Consider the following 19,456-nt stretch of genomic DNA (forward strand, 5'->3'; position numbering starts at 1 on the left):
CGCTTCAAGGCTCAGGGGTCCAGGATTATCTTCTGTGTCTGTGTTAATTAGTTTCCCTTTTCTTTGTTGAAGAGGGTCTGTGCAGTCTTTCTGGCTATTCTGCCATCTTGGAATCCTCTAATTTGGGTTGTATTTAATCTTAACTTTCAAAGATCTTGATGATTTTTGTTTTTAGAGGAACACAATAGCTTTTTGTGTTGCTGAATAGTTAAATTTATAATTGAATGTCACTGTACAAAGATAATTCTTCTGTTCAAATATATTGACTGTGAAGCATAAGGTGGTTAACCGAAAACCAAACCATCTGCCATCGAGTTGATTTTGACTCATAGTGACCTATTTTTGGACACAGTAGATCTGTCCCATAGGGTTTCCAAAGCTATAAATCTTTATGGAAGCAGAGTGCCTCATCCTTCTGGAAAGTGGCTGGTGAGCTTGAACCCCTGACCTTTTGGTTAGCAGCCACATGCTTAACCACTAAGCTACCAGAGCTCCTTATAAGGTGGTTAATAGGCTATAAAAAATAATTAACAAAAAATAACTTTCATTCCCTGCCCTTGGCCTCATTAACACTTTGTGAACTAATCAGCTATAAACATTCTTTGGTATATTAACACATTTTTGCCTATTTTTACAAGAACAGCAGTTACACTTCTTGCCTTAGCTAATTAACTGAGATAGAAAAATATAACCCACAATAGAGGAAGGGAGCCCTTAATTTCAATAGCTTCTTTTCCATGAAATTTACTAAATAAAGAGAAAGAAGAAAACAGTTCAATAGAAAAAAGAGTAAATCAAATTTCATTTCATAAAACAAAAACAAAACAGTACCATGTTTATTTGTCCTTATGTCATCCCTGTTCATAGCTGAACTTTTTCATGACCACTTTATGCCTTAATACTGTAAAATTATTTTGAATTTAAGAAAAATTACAAATAACGTTGGTTTTGTATATCTTAGTGAAGTTGAATTAAAGTATGGTATAATGAATTGTAGAAATTGATTAGGAATTTTAAAGTTAAGATACAAAGCAGTGTAAGTGGAGAGACACAACTAAAGTGATCTTGTGAATTTTAGAAAGTGTAGGCAAAAAGATTGTTGAAAAGTATAGGATAATAGAGCCAAATGTAATTTTATTAAATTTCAGAGGAATTTTGTGTATCAAGTTTTTTTTAAGAACTATAATCAGATTAAAAACCATTAAATAAGGAAATGTTATTTAATAAACTAAATTATGGTCAGAGTAAAAATGGAACTAGCACAAAGGGAGGATCTTAGTGGCTAAAATCATGCAACCATAATAACTTGATATTTGTGTATCATATTGTGTCTGTTTAGGACAACTTTTCTTCTTAGCAGCGATGATGGCTAAGGGGCATGATTTGGAATTCTTGTTTTCTGGTTTCTACCATGTGCAAACTATTCCTATTTTGTTAATGTTTTTGTTTTCTAGACTTCAGATAAATTATAATACACTTCATTTTTCTTTGTTTAGTCATTATGTCAGTTAGAATAGGTTAAGTGATGCTGTGATAACAAATAATTGAAAAACCTCAGTTGCTTAAAATTCCCCACCTTCTAACCTTTGTGTTATTGTTATCTTTTATTTTACTTCTACATTTATTGTAAATCCCATAATACATTGTTACTGTTTTGGCTTTAAACTGTTGTCTTTTAAATAAATACAAAGGTGAGGAAGAAAAGGTTTTATTGTTTATCTTGTATGGGATTTTTTGAGCTTCATGGATTTATGAGTATATAGTTTTTATCAATTTTGATACTAATTTTGATATTAATTAAGGTTCTTGACATTTTCTTTTGATGTCACTCTTTTACTTGTATTGACCAATATTCTTTTTTTTAAACGTTAGATTACATTTGTAATTGTTTTCTTTTATTTCAAACAAAATTGTTGTTACTTTTCTATAATCTTGCAACAGTTTTATCATTCCTTAATTATACCTAGTCCTGGGTACATTGTTTTAAACCTTTGTTATAAAATATTAGAAGATGTGATTGGGGTGCTGTGTAAATTATTATAAATTATGTCTTGTGAATAGGGAACCTTCAAAAGATTTTGTCCCATGATCATCCTCCAGAATATTCAGCTGATTTTTATGCTGCCTACATTAATATTCTTCTTGGAGTTTTCTACACTGTCTGCCGGGATTTGAAAGAGCTCAGGCATCTGGTGAGTTATCGTCTTGATTTAAAAAATATATGCCTTTTAGTATTTTTCCATGTAGAAATAGTGTGAGATAGAGAGATAGTCTGGAAGCTGAAAATTTATTCTGGGAATTTGGATATGGCTGACTACCATAAGAAGGTAGTAAGTTTGTTGGTTAGTAGAAAGTTGAGTTGATCAGAAAAATTTTGATATATCTTCAGTTATGTCTTTTTACTCCTCTTTAAGAGTGTTTTCTTTTTTTCTTTCTATTTTATCTAGTTACAGGAAATGCAGAACTGCATTTAAAATCAAAATGAAGAGCAACAGAAAAGAGATGTAAACAATTAATAAGTAATTCTATATCTTGATTTTTTTCTAACAGACCTCTTTCTGTTTCTCTATGTACTGATTGTGCTCTGAAATCTAGATATACTTGAGTATGAGCAGAAGCTTTAATTACAGGTCTTTCATTAGTCACTGACCTTGAGTTAATAATCTTTGTATAAAATATCTTTTTATTTAAAAAAAAATTAGAATAGCTATTTATATTCCACAAGCAATTTGGAAAATGATACTTACTTTTATTTTTCTTTGACTTTTTTGCTTCAGTTGTGGGGCTGTGGAAAAGAAGGAGGCAAGAATATCTTTTAGAATATTATAATACCTTTTAGAATACTCCCTTTTAGAAACTGCCAGTGAATATTTAAGATCCCGTCACTCATGGAAAAGAAAATAACAATATATCTAAAGCTAGAAAACAGTCACATTCAAACGTAACAGATTCCATGTCTTTTAGCAGTTTGCTTTGCTTTGACCTTTCTTTGCTCTGAAAAATATTACTGAGAAGGATTCACTGTATATTTGAATGTGACCTAGAGGCAGAGAATATAGAAGATACCTATTTAAAACTGTATTCACATGTAGTATTTTTTTTGGAAGTTTAGACTTCAGGCCTTTTCTGTGTTCGGTGTAGATTTCCAGCATCTTTTGAGTAGAGAAAAGAAAACAAGCTGTATTACTTGCAGCTCATTTCTACCATCTCTCCAGAAGTTGAATATCTTAGGATTGATAGTGTGGCACCCAAAGAAATGACAAAAGAAGATACTTATAGAGAGGAGAGAGGGCCCATGAAAGGCACCTGGATGGGGTGGAGCCAGGAGCAAATGCTCATCCTCTGAATTTCCTGGGAAATAACTTGGCAGTTACCACCACTTAGCACTGCTGTCCTTGCATCTTGGGGAAGTCTGCTCACAGCCATTTCAACATGCATTATAAAGTACAAGAAGGGAGAATTATTTTGGGGAAATATTTCTAGGAAAAATATATATAACAGGGAGAAAATATATACTTAAACATAGTATTTGTAAAGTGCTTTGAGTTTCATTGAGGAATGATTTTTATTTAGGGATAGGGATGCGATTATAGCTTTTTTAGAAAAAATCATTTTCATAAATTTGAAGTATGGTTTAAGCCTCTACTCACTGCCATTGAGTCGATTCCATCTCATAGTGACCCCCATTATTAGGTTTCCAAGGCTGTAAATCTTTATGGAAGCAGACTGCCTTATCTTTCTTTCATGGGGCAGCCATTGGGTTCAAACCACCAACCTTTTGGTTAGCAGCCAAATGCCTTAACCTTTGTACCGCCAGTGCTCTTTAAGCTTCTACTGGTACTATGGGGGGGAGGGGGATATGTGTGTATGTGTGTGTGTATATGATCTTTAAGTATTAGAAAAAAATATAGCCTAATGGTTTTAATTTTCTGTGTGTATAATAAATAGGAGAATAAAGATATTTTAATTCATTTTTTTCATCAAGTAGATACTACTTTTTGTTTCAAAGTTCATACTGGCATATTTTTTTGAAAATCAAATAAAATGCCTATGAAAGATTTTTTTTCCGAGCATCTTTTCTATGCATGTGCTTTTAAAAATTTGCTTTAGAAATTGGTATTTCTGTATTAAAATCTGTGAAAGCCAGAACCTCTGTAAGGTTGAAACCTGTCAGAAAAGGAAAACTCAAATACTTTCCACTGAATAGAGAGTGATAGAAAAGTGATAGCTGCCATCGTGTCAAAGGTGGAAAACTTGGAGACCCAGAAAAACAAGACAGTCACTTCTAGTTCTGGCTGTCACAGGTTTCATTGTATAAAGTATTTTTTGGAAGTTCTCTCTGTAGGTGGGAGCCTTGGTATTCCTAAGACACTTGACTGCTAACCAGAGGGCTGGTGGTTCAAACCCACCAGCCACTCCTTGGGAGGAAGGTTGGGCAATCTGCTTCCGTAGTGATACTGCCTCAGAAACCCAAGGAGGGGTCACTATGAGTCGGGTCTGACTCGATGGCATATAACAACAACAACATCTCTGTAGGTAGCATAAACCAAAACAAACCAAACCCACTGCCATTGAGTCGATTCTGACTCATAGCTATCCCCATAGGGTTTCTGAGGCTGTAAATCTTTGCGGAAGTATATTGCCTCATCTTCCTCCCATGGTGGATTTGAACCACCGACATTCTGTTAGCAGCCAAATGCCTTACCCACTGTGCCACCAGAGCTCCTTATAGGTAGCATAAGATAGGAGAAAGTAAAATATTTCTTTGAATATTTGTTTAGGTGGTTCTTCTTTAATAATCCTTATGCTGTTCCTAAAAATAATAATAATTACTATAATTCTTTAAAAGGTCAATTGAAGAAGTTATTTTTATGGTGATAAAAATACCAAACACAGAATAGTTCATTTTCTGAAATAAACTTTAGATAGTCTCATTGATAGTGTGATCATTTTTAAAAACATCTAGCAAAAAATGAATTTACTATAGTTCAAACCTTTTTCCCCTAAATATTATAATTTGCTTACATACTACTTTTCTTAGATGTTAACTCAAGAAAAAGCTTAGCCAGAGCGTAAGTCTTTTAGGGTACAATGCCAGGTTTGTAATGGCAGTTGATTTTTTGGTCTCAGTGGCTAGTGACATTGATTACTATTTAGTGACTAAAAAGGGAGTTATGGTAGAAGAAGCATAGGATTTAGTATTAAAATACCTTATTTCTGCTTACCAGCTGTGCCATGTTGGATATGACACCTAATGTCTCTATTTCAGTTTCCTCATTTCTAAAGTGGGCCTAAGAATACATACCTCAGATGATTTTTATGAGCATAAAATGAGATAATCTATGTTAAAGTGCTTATAAATAATATCTATAATGATATTAGGTGGTATTACTGATAACACTAACAATAATTCTTTGGAAAAAACTTCTTTTTAAATACTAGTTCTTTCTGTAAATAATTTAAATTAAATAATGTAGCTGATGTGGTGGTGTAGTGCCTAAGGCATGTGACTGCTTGCCAGAAGACTGGCAGTTCATATCCACCACGGATTTGCAGAAAGACCTGTCAATCTACTTCCCTAAAGATACACTGCTTCAGAAACCCAAGGGGGTCGCTATGAGTTGGAATTGACTCGATGGCAGGGAGTTTGATTTTATGTTTGAGGACCCAGCAATTCTAAGGAAATAGAGGTTTTGACCTCACTTTTAAGGATGGGGCTGGGTAGATGGCCCATGGGTGTTTGGAGAACAGGAGGAGTGAGCTCTAGGCAGCAGGATGGTGAAGAGAGCTGGTGCAGGGAATCTACTCGAAGCACAAATAGAGACTTTGCTGCCTCACACGGAGCTCAGTCATCTCATATGCAGCTTTTCAGTGTTACGGTTATACTTCAAACACTGTCATGACATTCTCAAATCTCAAATGCTTTAATGTATTTTTAAAACATGATTTTTTTTTTCCTTTACATTTTGATGAGTGAGAGATTGTGACAGTTCTAAAATGGTTACACATTTGTCCTCTAGCTGTCAGTGGACTCATAAAGCCAATGTTCTCTAATGTGTGTCTCTACATCCTAGTTATTTTAGCTTATCTTCCATATTGCTGTATGCAGAGGAGAAACTGGAATGCATAAAATTGAATGCATAAGGTCTGCAAGAACTGGAATGCAGCACTTTGTGAATAAAGAATCAAGTAGTCTGGCTCCACAGCATATGCTTAGAACCACTATACTTTACTCTCTTAAGTAATAGCCAACATTTGTTGAATTCTTACTGTGTGCTGGGCACCATTCTAAGCCTAACACTGATATGAATTCATTTAGTTCTTAAAACAACTCTGTGAAAGATGGTAATATTACAAATCCCCATTTTACAGATGAAGAAACACAAGTTCTGTTATTTACCAAGTGTGTGATCTTGAGGGAAGTTACTTACCCTTTTTGAACTTTAGTGGTCTTATCTGTTAAATGGGTGTAATACCTACCTCAGAGGAGTTTTGTGATGAAAAGAGAGAATGCCTGATACCTATTGAAGAGTTGATTAATTTTCATTTCCTTCCTTTGCTGAGCAAAATTTTATGGACTTGGCATTGTCTTTGCCATTCAGGAGCTGCAGTATGCCTAGTACACGCCAACATTGAGCAGGGACTGGCAGAAAGTTTGACAGCTGTAGGACTGAGTGTTACAGCTTTTGCTTTTGCAAGTCACTTTGCATTTCAGAGGAGCTCTGGTGGCATAGTGGCTAAGGCACTTGCCTGCTAACCAGAAGGCTGCTGGTTCAAACCCACCAGCCACTCCTTGGAAGGAAGGTTGGGCAATCTACTTCAGTAGAGATACCACCTCGGAAACCCAAGGAGGGGTTGCTATGAGTCGGGCCAACTGGACGGCACATAACAACAACAACAATGCATTTCAGATCTGGAAACCTACAAGAAGTAATCACAGAAACTGCAAAGAAAATTTCAGCTCCTAGCCTCTCATCTTACTATAAAGGATTTGAACAGAAAATGAGTGAGTAGGTGAGAAGCTAGTCTTACTGTAGGTGCCAGCCCATCTGCTGGCAAGGCTACGATTAGAACAGTTCATAGGAGAATCATGGTTTTGAATCACCAGAAAAGGTGGATTTCCTTACTTAGCATCCAAACTAAACGAAGCAAAAGGCTTGCTAGAATCAAGCACCAAATACTAGTCAATGCTCGAGAAGGAAAAAAAAGGGTAGGGGGTGGCGCTTCAAAAAAGTCTTGCAGATTAACCTATATACCACAGCCTTCATAATCTTCACACACATAACAATCATAATCATTTCTTCTACCATTACTCTATTTAACAATAAAAGATCAATCATGAAAAAAAGTTTATGGACTTAGAAATAACTTACTTAAAAAAAATCTTACAGTGTACAGGAACATGAACTGGAGTACAAGTATGGAGACTGCTAATATAAAGGAGGGCTCTGGTGGTGTAGCGTCTAAGACATTTGACTGCTAACGGAGATTGGGGGTTCAAAAACACCAGCTGCTCTGCAGAAGGAAGATGGGCAATCTACTTCAATAAAAATTTACTGCCTCAGAAATGCAGTGGGGGTCGCCATGAGTTGGAATCGACTTGATGGCAGTTGAGTTTGGTTTTTTAAATAATGCACTGAAGCTTTGTATGATGAAACACTGGTTAAAGTTTTACATTAAAGAAATGTGAAGTTTGAGAGGTAATCTGGCAGAATAGCTATCATTCCATTGATTGCCAGATTGTATTTGACAGCTTGGTGAAAGGATATTCTTCACTATTGTTAAATATCCTTGAACTGATTGCTTCATAGCCTTGGAAGCACGGTGATTAAGCATTCAGCTGCTAACTGAAAGGTCTGCAGTTTGAACACACCAGCTGCTCCACAGGAGAAAGATGGGGTGATTCTGCTCTGTCTTATTGGGTCACTGTTTGTTGGAATTGACTCAGTGGTTTTTGTTACTGATTGCTTTATGGACATGGCTGTCCATCCACATAGAGGAAAGCTACTCTTTGGTTAAAGGTTCTTAAGGGAGAGGCAGATTCTTTAATTAGGAGAGATCTTCTAATTAAATCTGTTTTTATTTTTCTTTGTTCTAACTTTTTGATTAAAGTATAGCCCATCAACCATAAGCGTATATCTCAATGACTTACCACAAAATGGAAACACATATGTAAATACAGTCCAGGTCAAAAAGTAGAAAATTCCCAGCATCCCAGGAGCCCACTTCATGCTTCCTTCCAGTCTCTGCCTCTTCTTTCCTCCCTAGAGAGTGTCTGACTTCTGATACCAAAGATGATTGTTGTTAGGTGCCATTAAGTCGGCTCCGACTCACAGCGACCCTGTGTACAACAGAACGAAACACTGCCCAGTCCTATGCCAGCTTCTCAATACTTGCTATAACTGAGCCCATCGTTGCAGCCACCGTGTCAATTCATCTCATTGAGGGCCCTCCCCTTTTTCATTGACCCTCCACCTTACCAAGCATGATATTCTCCTGTGAATGATCCTTTCTGACAACATGACCAAAGTGGGTCAAATGAAGTCTGGCTATTCTCACTTCCAAGGAGCATTCCAGCTGTACTTCTTCCAGGATAGATTTGTTAGTTCTTTTGGGAGTCCATGGTATTTCAGTATTTTTTGCAGCACCACAACTCAAAACCATCAACTCTTCTTCACTCTTCCTTATTCGTTGTCCAGCTCTCACATGCTTATGAGGCAATTGGAAATAACATGGCTTGGGTTAGGCACACCTTAGTCATCAAAGATACATCTTTTCTCTTCAGCACTTTAAAGAGGTCTTTTGCAGCAGATTTACCCAATCCAATATATTGTCTGATATCTTGACTGCCGCTTCCATCAGTGTTTATTTTGGAACCAAGTAATATGAAACCTTTGACAGTTTCAGTCTTTTCTCCATTTATTGTGATGTTGCTTATTGACCCAGTTGTGAGGATTTTTGTTTCTTTATGTTGAGATGTTATCCACACTGCAGACTATAGTCTTTAACCTTCATCAGTAAGTGCTTCAGGTCATCCTCACTTTCAGCAAGCAGAGTTGTGTTGTCTGCATATCACAGGTTGTTAATGAATCTTCCTCTAATCCTGATGCCACATTCTTCTTCATATAGTTCCACTTCTTGGGTTATTTGCTCAGCATACAGATTGAATAAGTATGGTGAAAGAATACAGCCCTGATGCACTCCCTAATTTTTAACCATACAATATCCCCTTGTTCTGTTTGAACGACAGCCTCCTGGGTCTGTGTACTGGTTCCTCATGAGTACAATGAACTGTTCTGGAATTCCCATTCTTCTCAGTGTTATCCATAATTTGTTATGATTCACACAATCAAATGCTTTTGTATAGTCAATAAAACACAAGTAAACATCTTTCTGGTATTCTTTGCTTTGAACCAAGATCCATCTGACATCAGCAGTGATATTCCTTGTTCCATGTCCTCTTCTGAATCCAGCTTGCATTTCTGGAAGTTCTCTATCAGTAAACTGCTGCAACTGTTGTTTTTGAATTATCTTCAGCAAGATTTTACTTGGTGTAATATTAATGGTATTGTTCCAAAATTTCCACATTCTGTGGGATCACCTTCCTTTGGAATGGGTACAAATACGGATTTCTTTCATTCAGTAGGCCAGGTAGCTGTCTTCCATATCTCTTGGCATAGCTGAGTGAGTGCCTCCAGCACAGCATCCGTTTGTTGAAACATCTCAGTGGGTATCCAGCCGATTCCTGGATCCTTGTTTTTGGCTACTTCCCTTAGTGCAGCTTTGACTTCTTCCTTTAGTACTTTTGATTCTTGATCATATGCTGTCTCCTTAAATGGATTAACATCAACCAGTTCTTTTTGGTACAATGTCTCTGTGTGTTCCTTCCATCTTTTTTTTTTTTTTCTTTTTTGATATTTCCTGCATCATTCAATATTTTGCCCATAGAATCTTTCAGTATTGCAACTCGAGGCTTGAATGTTTTCCTCAGTTCTTTCAGCTTGAGAAATGCCGTGCATGTTCTTCCCTTTTGGTTTTCTAACTCCAGGTCTTTGCACATTTTATTATAATAATTGACTTTGTTTTCTCAAGCTGCTCTTTGAAATCTTCTGTTCAGCTCTTTTATCCTGTCGGTTGTTCCATTTGCTTTATACTACTTTCCATTCATGGGCAAGTTTCACAGTCTCTTCTGACATCCATTTTGGTCTTGTCTTCCTTTCCTGTCTTTTCAGTGACCTTTTGCTTTCTTTCTGGATGATGTTCTTGATGTTATTCCATAATTCCTCTGGTTGTCAGTCATTGGTATTTAATGCATTAAATGTAGTCTTTAGATGGTCTCTAAATTCAGGAGGAATGTAATCAAGGTCTGTTTGGGCTCTCATGGACTTGTTTAGTTGTCTTCAGCTTCAACTTGAACTTGCATATGACCACTTGATGGGCTGTTCCACAGTCATCTCCTGCCCTTGTTTTGGTTGAAGATACTGAGCTTCTCCATCGCCTCTTTCCACAGATGTAGTCAATCCGATTCCTGTGTACTCCACCTGGTGAAGTCCATGTGTATAGCTGCTGTTTATGTTGTTGAAGAAGGTATCTGCAACGAATAAGTCATTTGTCTTGCAAAATTCTGTCATGGAATCTCCAGTGTTATACTATCACCAAAGCCATATTTTCCATCTACCGGTGATTCTTCTTTGATTCCAGCTTTTGCATTCCAATCACCAGTGATAATGAACACATCTTGAATGCATGTTTGGTTAATTTCAGGCTGCAGAAGTTAGTTAAAATCTTTAATGTCCTCATCTTTGGCTTTGGTGCTTGGTGCATAAATTTTAATAATAGTAGTATTAACTGATCTTCCTTGTAAGTGTATGGGTATTATCCTATCACTGTCAGCATTGTACTTCAGGATATATCTTGAAACATTCTTTGTAATGATGAATACCACACCATTCCTCTTCAATTTGTGTTGTAGATCATATGGTTGTCTGATTCAAAGTGGCCAAAACCAGTCCATTTTTGCTCACTAATGCCTAGGATATTGATCTTTATGAGTTTCATTTCCTTTTTGACAATTTCCAGTTTTCCTAGAGGCATACTTTGTATATTCCATGTTCCAATTATTAATGAATGTTTGTACGTGTTTCTTCTCATTTTACATCAGCAAATGAAGGTTCCTAAAGCTTTACTCCATCCACATCATTAAGGTCAGCTCTAATATGAGGAGGCAGCTCTTTCCCAGTTGTATTTTGAGTGCCTTCTGACCTTAGGGGTTCTGGCAACATATTGGACAGTGTTTCAGGACTGTTCATAAAGTTTTCCAGTAATACATCAGACAGTGTTTCACTGCTATTCATAAGGTTTTCACTGGCCAGTTCTTTGAGAAGTGGATGGCCCCTTCTTTCTTCCAAGTCTATCTTAGTCTGGAAGCTCTGCTGAAACCTGTCCACCATGGGTTACCCTTCTGGTGTTTTGAAACACCAGTGGCATATCCTCCAGCCTCATGGCAACACTCAAGCCACCACAGCACAAGAAACTGATAGGTGAATGGTGGGATATTACAGATTAGCTTAGCTTGTTTTTGAACTTCATGTAAATGGAAACCTAAAGTATGTATTCTTTTTTATCTTTTGTTCACCATATATTTGAGATGTTGGTCCATGTTGAATAAAGCTGTAGCATGTTCTGAGAAGCTAAATATATGTGGTAAGCAAGAAGGAATATTTGAGCTAGCTCTCTCAGTTAGACCCTTTCAGAGTGCTTTTAAAATATTGCCTTGATGACTAGTACCCCATACGATCCTAAGCCTATATGACTATGAGACCGGAAGAACTAGATGGTGCCTGGCTACCACTGTCAACCACTCAGAGGGGGATCTCCTGGATAGAGTGGGAGAACAATGTGGAACAAAACTTATTTAAAAAAAAAAAAAAAAGGACCAGGTTTACTGGTCTGATAGAGCCTGATGGAACCACTGAGACTATGGCCCCTAGCTGCCCTTCAGGTCTGGAATTGAACCCACTCCTCTGGCTTCCATCCATACAAAAGACAGGCATATGAGCTGAACATTTACACTAGGTAGATACACTCCTTGGAGAGAACAATCATGGGAGAATAGAAGGGCTGTGTATATGGCATAGGGAGACAGCTCAGGGCAGGAGTACATGGAGGAAAAGACACAGGGAAGAGGTAACTATGGGGAGGAAGTAGGAGGGGAGCTGTTGCATTGTGGGAAATTATAGTCAGTGTCATGAGACCAAATGTATGTGAGCTGCTGTACGGAAACTGAATTTGCTCTGTAAACTTTCACCCAGATCACAAAAAACAAAAAAAAATACTGCCTTGAATAGTTAATAGTTCTTGTTGTATCACAACTGTATTCATTTGAACTGAAATGTTAATAATTTGCTCTGATTATATTATTAGATACACAATTTTCAAGATAACAAAAGTATTCAGTGTTTTAAAATATATGTAAAAAATCTTTTTGAAGCAATTTAAAGTTTACAGGACACAGTAAAAGTAAATTTCCCTTCTTTTTTCCAAGCATGTTTGAATGTACATTTTTATCTGATGCCCCATCACTATTGAATCCTTTAATGTGCATTTCTAACAAAGACGTTATTCTTTATAACCACCATCCAAACCAAACCCCATTGTGTTGAGTCGATTCTAACTTATAGTGATCCTATGGGAGAGGTAGAACTGCCTCATAGAGTTTCCAAGGCTGAAAGCTTTATGGAAGCAGACTGCCATATCTGTCTCCTGCGGAGTAGCTGGTGAGTTTGATCTGCTGACTTTTTGGTTAGTTGAGCTCTTTAACCACTGTGCCACCAGGACTCTTTATAACCAACATTGTCATCTTCAAAATCAGGAAATTGATTCGTTACTGCAGTCTGATCATCAGGTCCTATTTAAGATTTGCTATTTGTCCCAGTAATGTCTTTCAGAGAAAAGGAATCCAGTTAGGGTCACATACTACTGTGTTTTGTTATCATGTGTGTTGATCTTTCCATCTAGAAAGTTCTTCAGTCTTTGACTGTCATGATCTTGAGACCTATGAAGATGACAGCAGTTATTCTATAGATCGGTTACTTTATTGAATCTCTGTTTGGATTTGTCTGATGTTTCCTCATGATCACGTTCAGGTTATGCATCTGACAGGAGTAGCACAGAAGTGATGCTGTGCAGTGCTCTCTGCGTCTCCTCAGTATTTCAGTATATCCCTTTACTGACGATGTTCACTTTGATCGCTTGATTAAGGTGGTGCCTTTTTCTGATTAATATGTATTTTATAGGAAAGTATTTTGAAATTTTGTAAATATCTTGTGCCTCATCAGAATTTCAGCTTATTCATGTATATTTTCATTTCAGTATGGAATGTTACCCTGTTTTATGCTAAGGATATTATCTGATTGGGTCTGACCCAGTCCCATGAGCTCTTTAAAAGCAGAGGGTTTTCTGTGACTGGTCACAGAAGGGGAAGTCAGAATTTTGAAGCATAGTTCATCTCATCTGTAAAATGAGGATAATAATGCCTACTTCATAGAATTCTTTGGAGAACTAAATGAGTTAAGTATTTAGAGTAGTAAGACCTAACACAAAGTAAGGCTTCATTGTGTGAAATTAGTGTTAATACAAATGTTTTCCATTCTGATTTTTGTTTCTCCAAAGTTTAGAAAATAAAATGTGGATATTCTAGAAGGTAGAGCAGTTCAGATGTTTCTACTTGGCTTTGGAATAAGTTTTTATATTTATATTTCAATATATATCTTATTTTTCTCTTCCTGGATAACAAATTGTCACAAATTTAGCAGCTTAAAACAACACATACTTAATTAGCTCACAGTTCTGTAGGTTAGAAATCCAGGTACTGTGTTACTGGATTCTCTCTGTTCATGGGACCCCAAAACTGAAATTTATGTTTTGGGTGGACTGAATTCTCATCTGGAGGCTCTAGGGAAAAATTTGCTTCCAAGTTGTTTGTTTGTTGACAGAATTTAGTTCTTATAGTTGTAAGAGTGATATCATCTTGTTCCAGTCACCAGGGACCCTCATTTTTGCTCTGTTGCCCTCTGTTTTCAAGCCAGCAATACCACATACACTCCTTCTCATTGCATCGTATCTCTGACTTCTCGGGTGAGCAGTGGGAGAAAACTTTATCCTAAAGAGATTTTATGGTTAGGGCAGGCCTAGTAGGAGCTCTGGTAGCGTAGTGCCTAAGGCACTTGACTGCTAACCAGAAGGCTGGCTGTTCAAACCCACCAGCCACTTCTCGGAAGGAAGGTTGCCAGTCTATTCTGTAGTAATACTGCCTTGGAAACCCAAGGCGGGGTCGCTGAGTCGGGTCCGACTTGACGTTACATGACAACAACAACAACACTGGGATAGTCTTTCTCTTGTTGTTGTTGTTGTGTGCCATTGAGTCAGGCTCAAAGTGAACTAAAGGACAGAGTAGTGCTGCTCCATTTGGTTTCATAGGCTGAAATCTTTACAGAAACAGATTGTCAGTTCTTCTGTCCTACAGAGAGGTTGGTGGGTTTGAACTGTCAACATTTCAGTTAGCAGCCAAGTGTTTAACCATTTTACCATGAGGGCTTCTTATCTTTAATCTCACTCAGCTATTGTAATCTGTAGGATTTTAAGTGCATTGCAGAATCCCTTCACAGCAGCACCTAGACTAGTGTTTGACTGAATAACAGGGAGTATATGTGTGTGTACACACACACATACACCCCAAGGGCCAAGAGTCATAGGTCCTGTGTTAGAATTCTGCTTACCCTGATATATGTATTAGATTATATTCTATGTAATAATGAAATATTAGAGAATATTTAAAATGATTTCAAATAGAATAATGAAGCCTCAGGGAAAATCTCTCAGATGAAGAGTTGGAAAAGCTTTCTGAATTGCCTGGGTATCTTCTGGCAGTCTTGTAAGTGTTCATAATAGGTTGTTTTCCTTGCTGCTGTTGTTGTTGGGTGCCGTTGAGTCGTCTCCGACTCATAGCAACCTGATGCACAGCAGAACGAAATACCACTTGGCCCTGAGCCAGCTCCATGATTCTTGTTATACTTGAGCCCATCCCTGCCGTCAACATATCAGTCCACTTCATTGAGGGCCTTCCCTTCTTTTGTCAACTCTCCACCTTACCAAGCATGATATCCTTCTCCAGGGAATGGTCCTTCTGACAACATGACCAAAGTATGTGAGACGAAGTCTGGCCATTTTCACCTCCAAGGCACATTCTGGCTGTACTTCCTCCAGGATAGACCTGTCAGTTCTTTTAGCAGTCCACGGTACTTTCAGCATTCTTTGCCAGCACCACAGCTCAAAAGCATCAACTCTTCTTCAGTCTTCCTTATTCATGTCCAGCTCTCACATGCATATGAGGTGATTGAAAATACCATGGCTTGTGTCAGGCACACCTTAGTCGTCAAGGAGACATCTTTGCTCTTCAGTACTTGAAAGTGATCCTTTGCAGCCGATTTGCCCAGTGCTATACGTCATCTGATGTCCTGACTGCTGCTTCCGTTGGGTTCGATTGTAGAATCAAGCAACGTGAAGTCTTTGACAATTTCCATCTTTTCTCCATTCATCATAATGCTGCTTATAGGTCCAGTTGTGAGGATTTTTGTTTTCTTTATATTGAGATGTAATCCATACTGCAGACTGTATTCTTCAATCTTCATCAATAAGTACTTTTAAGTCATCCTCACTTTCAGCAAGCAAATTTGTGTCAGCAGCATATCGCAGGTTGTTAATGGTTCTTCCTCCAATCCTGATGCCATGTTCTTCTTCATATAGTCCAGCTTTTCGGATTATTTGCTCAGTGATTAGGTATGGTGAAAGGATACAACCCTGATGCACTCCCTTCTTGATTTTAAACCATGCAGTATTCCCTTTTTCTCTTTGAATGACAACCTCCTGGTCTATGTACGGTTTCCTCATGAGTACAGTTAAGTGTTCTGGAATTCCCATTCTTCTCAATGTTGTCCACAATTTGTTATGATCTACACAATCAAATGCTTTTGCATAGTCAATAAAACACAAGTGAACATCTTTCTGGTATTCTTTACTTTGAGTCAAGATCCATCTGCCATCAGCAATGATATCCCTCATTTCACGTCCTCTTCTGAATCTAGCCTGCACCTCTGGAAGTTCTCTGTCAGTATACTGCTGTGACCGTTTTTGAATTATCTTCAGTAAGATTTTACTTGCATGTGGTATTAATGGTATTGTTTGATAATTTCCACATTCTTTGGAATCACCTTTCTTTGGAATGGGTACAGATATGGATCTCTTCCAGTCAGTTGGCCAAGTAGCTGTCTTCCAAATCTCTTAGCATAACCGAATAAGTGCCTCCAGCGCGGGATCCATATGTTGAAATATCTCAGTGGGTGTTCCGTCAAGTCTGGAGCCTTGTTCCTTGCCAGTTCCCTCAGCGCAGCTTCAACCTCTTCCCTCAATACCATTGGTTCTTGAATGTATGCCACCTCCTGAAATGGATAATGATCGACCAGTAATTTTTGGTACAGTGACTCTGTGTATTCCTTCCATCTTCTTTTGATGCATCCTGCATCATTCAATATCTTGCCCATAGAATCTTTCAGTATTTTAACTCAAGGCTTAAATTTTTTCCTGAATTCTTTCAGCTTGAGAAATGCCAAGCGTGTTCTTCCTTTTTGGTTTTCTAACTCCAAGTCTTTGCACATTTCCTTATAATAATTGGTTTTGTCTGCTTGAGCTACTCTTTCAAATCTTCTGTTCAACTTTTTTATCTTGCCATTTCTTCCATTTGCTTTAGCTAGTCTTCACTCAAAGGAAGTTTCAGAATCTCTTCTGACATCCATTTTGTCTTTTCTTTCTTTCTCATATTTTTAATGACCTCTTGCTTTCTTCATGGATGGTGCTCTTGATGCAGTCCCACAGTTCTTCTAATTTTGGGTCATTGGTGTTCAGTGCATCAAATCTATTCTTTAGATGGTCTCTAAATTCAGGAGGGATATATTCAAGATCATATTTTGGCTCTTGTGAACTTGTTTGAATTGTCTTCAACTTAAAGTTGAACTTGCATATGAGCAGTTGATGGTCTGTTCCATAATTAGCTCCTAGCCTGGTTTTGGCTGAAGATACTGAGCTTTTCCATCTCCTCTTGCCACAGATATAGTCATTCTGATTCTTATACTTCATCTGGTGAAGTCCATGTGTATAGCTGCCCTTTGTGTTGTTGGAAAAAAGTATTTGCAATGAATAAGTTGTTGGTCTTGCAAAAATCTATCATGCTATCTCCAGCGTTATTTCTGTCACCAAGGCCAAATTTTCCAACTACCAGTGATTTTTCTTTGTTTCCAACTTTTGCATTCTAATCATCAGTGTTAAGCAACATATCTTGATTGCAAGCTCGGTGAATTTCAGGCTGCAGAAGTTGATAAAAATCTTCAATTTCCTCATCTTTTCCTTTAGTAGTTGGTGCATAAATTTGAATAATAGTAGCATTAACAGGTCTTCCTTGTAGACGTATGGATATTATCCTATCACTGACAGCATTGTACTTCAGGACAGATCTTGAAACATCTTTTGTGATGATGAATGCCATGCCATTCCTCTTCAAATTGTCATTCCTGGCATAGTAGATCATATGGTTGTCTGATTAAACATGGCCAAAACCGGTCCATTTTAGCTCACTAATGCCTAGGATGGGAGCTCTGGTAGCATAGTGCCTAAGGCACTTGACTGCTAACCAGAAGGCTGGCGGTCCAAACCCACCAGCCCCTCCTTGGAAGGAAGATGGGGCAATCTGCTTCCGTAGTGATACTGCCCTGGAAACCCAAGGAGGGGTCGCTACGAGTCGGGTCCGACTCGACGGCACATAACACCAGCAACAACAACAATGCCTAGGATGTCAATCTTTATGTGTTCCATTTCATTTTTGACTTCAATTTTCCTAGATTCATACTTCGTACATTACGTGTTCCAATTATTAGTGGATATTTGCAGCTGTTTCTTCTCAGTTTGAGTCGTGCCACATCAGCACATGGAGGTCCTGAAAGACTTAGTTTATCCATATCATTTAGGTTGGTTCTACTCTAATGAGGCAGCTCTTTCCCAGTCCTGTTTTGAGTGCCTTCCATCGCAAGGGGCTAGTCTTCCTGCCCTGTGTCGGACAGTGTTTCCAAGCTATTCATAAAGTTGCCCAGTAATGTATCAGATAGTGTTTCTTTGCTATTCATAAGGTTTTCCCTGGCCAATTTTTGAGAAGTGGATGGCCGCCTCCTTCTTCCTAGTCTGTCTTAGTCTGTAAACTGCATTGAAACCTGTGTACTATGTACAACTCTGATGGCACCTGAAACACCAGCGGCACAGCCTCAAGCCTCACAGCAATGTACGAGCCTCACAGGATGAAAAACCTTAACGGTTGGAAACCTCTGCGCCCTCCCCTTACCTAATTCCTACCTGGAACCTGCCGCTCCTGGTCCCTTCCTTTCCTGGCTCTAGGGAGCTTGGGGCCTAGCCTTCCCTCCCACCCCTTTTAACCTGCATACCCTGCTGCTCCGGAGGTCCCTGAGGCAGCTTCTGGCCCCTCCCTTTCCTGGCTCTAGCGGGCTTTCTTGTTCCGGGCTGTCAAGTTGGCTCTGAGTCATAGTGACCCTACGTACAGTAGAAGGAAACACTGCCTGGTCTTGTGCTGTCCTCACTCTTCCTTGCTATATTTGAGCTCGTCGTTACAGTCATTGTGTCAGATCATCTTGTTGAGGGTCTCCCCTTTTCCGCTGACCCTCCACTTTACTTTGCTTCTTAGAGTAATACAAATTTTATTCTTAATATAAGCAAAATAATATTCTCTCTATTTTACCTAAACAGACTTTGATAATATGGCATCCTTATTGGCTTCTGTGTAGTTTACTTTAACTTTACTCAAGGAGTAAAGTGTTTGTCCTTGGTTCCTGAGAGAGAATCTATTTTAAATAAATAAATAAGTAACCTTGGAATTTAAAGTATGTTTGATAAGGATTCCATCCTAATTAACAGGTTAGGTGAGGCGATGAGGTAACTCTGAGTTGGGGGCTGGCCAGGCCAGAAAGACCCAGGGCATGTTACCTTGTGAATGCCTCATGATACTGACCAACCTCAGGAAAAAGGGCTGGAGTTTACATTACTTAAGGAGACCCCTAAATAGAAGATCTGGACATTGAAGGTCAGTGTGCTTCCTGGTTGGTGAAAGACATCAATGCACAAAGGAGGATAGTGCATGCATCCTTTGAAACAGGGAAACTTCGTTCTGGGAACCCTCTCAGGTCTCTCCCTAATGCATCTGTGTATTCTTTTCTTTCTACAATAAAACTGTAAGCATAGGCCTTTCCATGAGTTCTGAGTCATTTTAGTGAATCATTGAACCCAAAGGAGTAGTAGAAGTCAGCAAGTCAGAACTAAGGGAAGAAAAAAAAAAAGATACTCA

At 38.2% G+C, this 19,456-nt stretch overlaps 1 protein-coding gene across 1 annotated transcript in view; it reads left to right on the top strand.

Moving 5' to 3' along the window:
* The window catches only part of ORC5 (origin recognition complex subunit 5), a 101,383-nt gene that overhangs the window by 28,265 nt on the left and 53,662 nt on the right, over nucleotides 1-19,456 (top strand). The window contains exon 6 of the mRNA XM_007944529.2: nucleotides 2,062-2,192. Coding sequence (XP_007942720.2) covers nucleotides 2,062-2,192 — 131 coding nt within the window. The remainder of the gene's footprint in view (nucleotides 1-2,061; nucleotides 2,193-19,456) is intronic.

This window comes from Orycteropus afer, unplaced genomic scaffold (genome assembly GCF_000298275.1).
Source record: "Orycteropus afer afer isolate SDZICR_OR568_19922 unplaced genomic scaffold, OryAfe1.0 scaffold00007, whole genome shotgun sequence".
Taxonomy (NCBI): Eukaryota; Metazoa; Chordata; class Mammalia; order Tubulidentata; family Orycteropodidae; genus Orycteropus; species Orycteropus afer.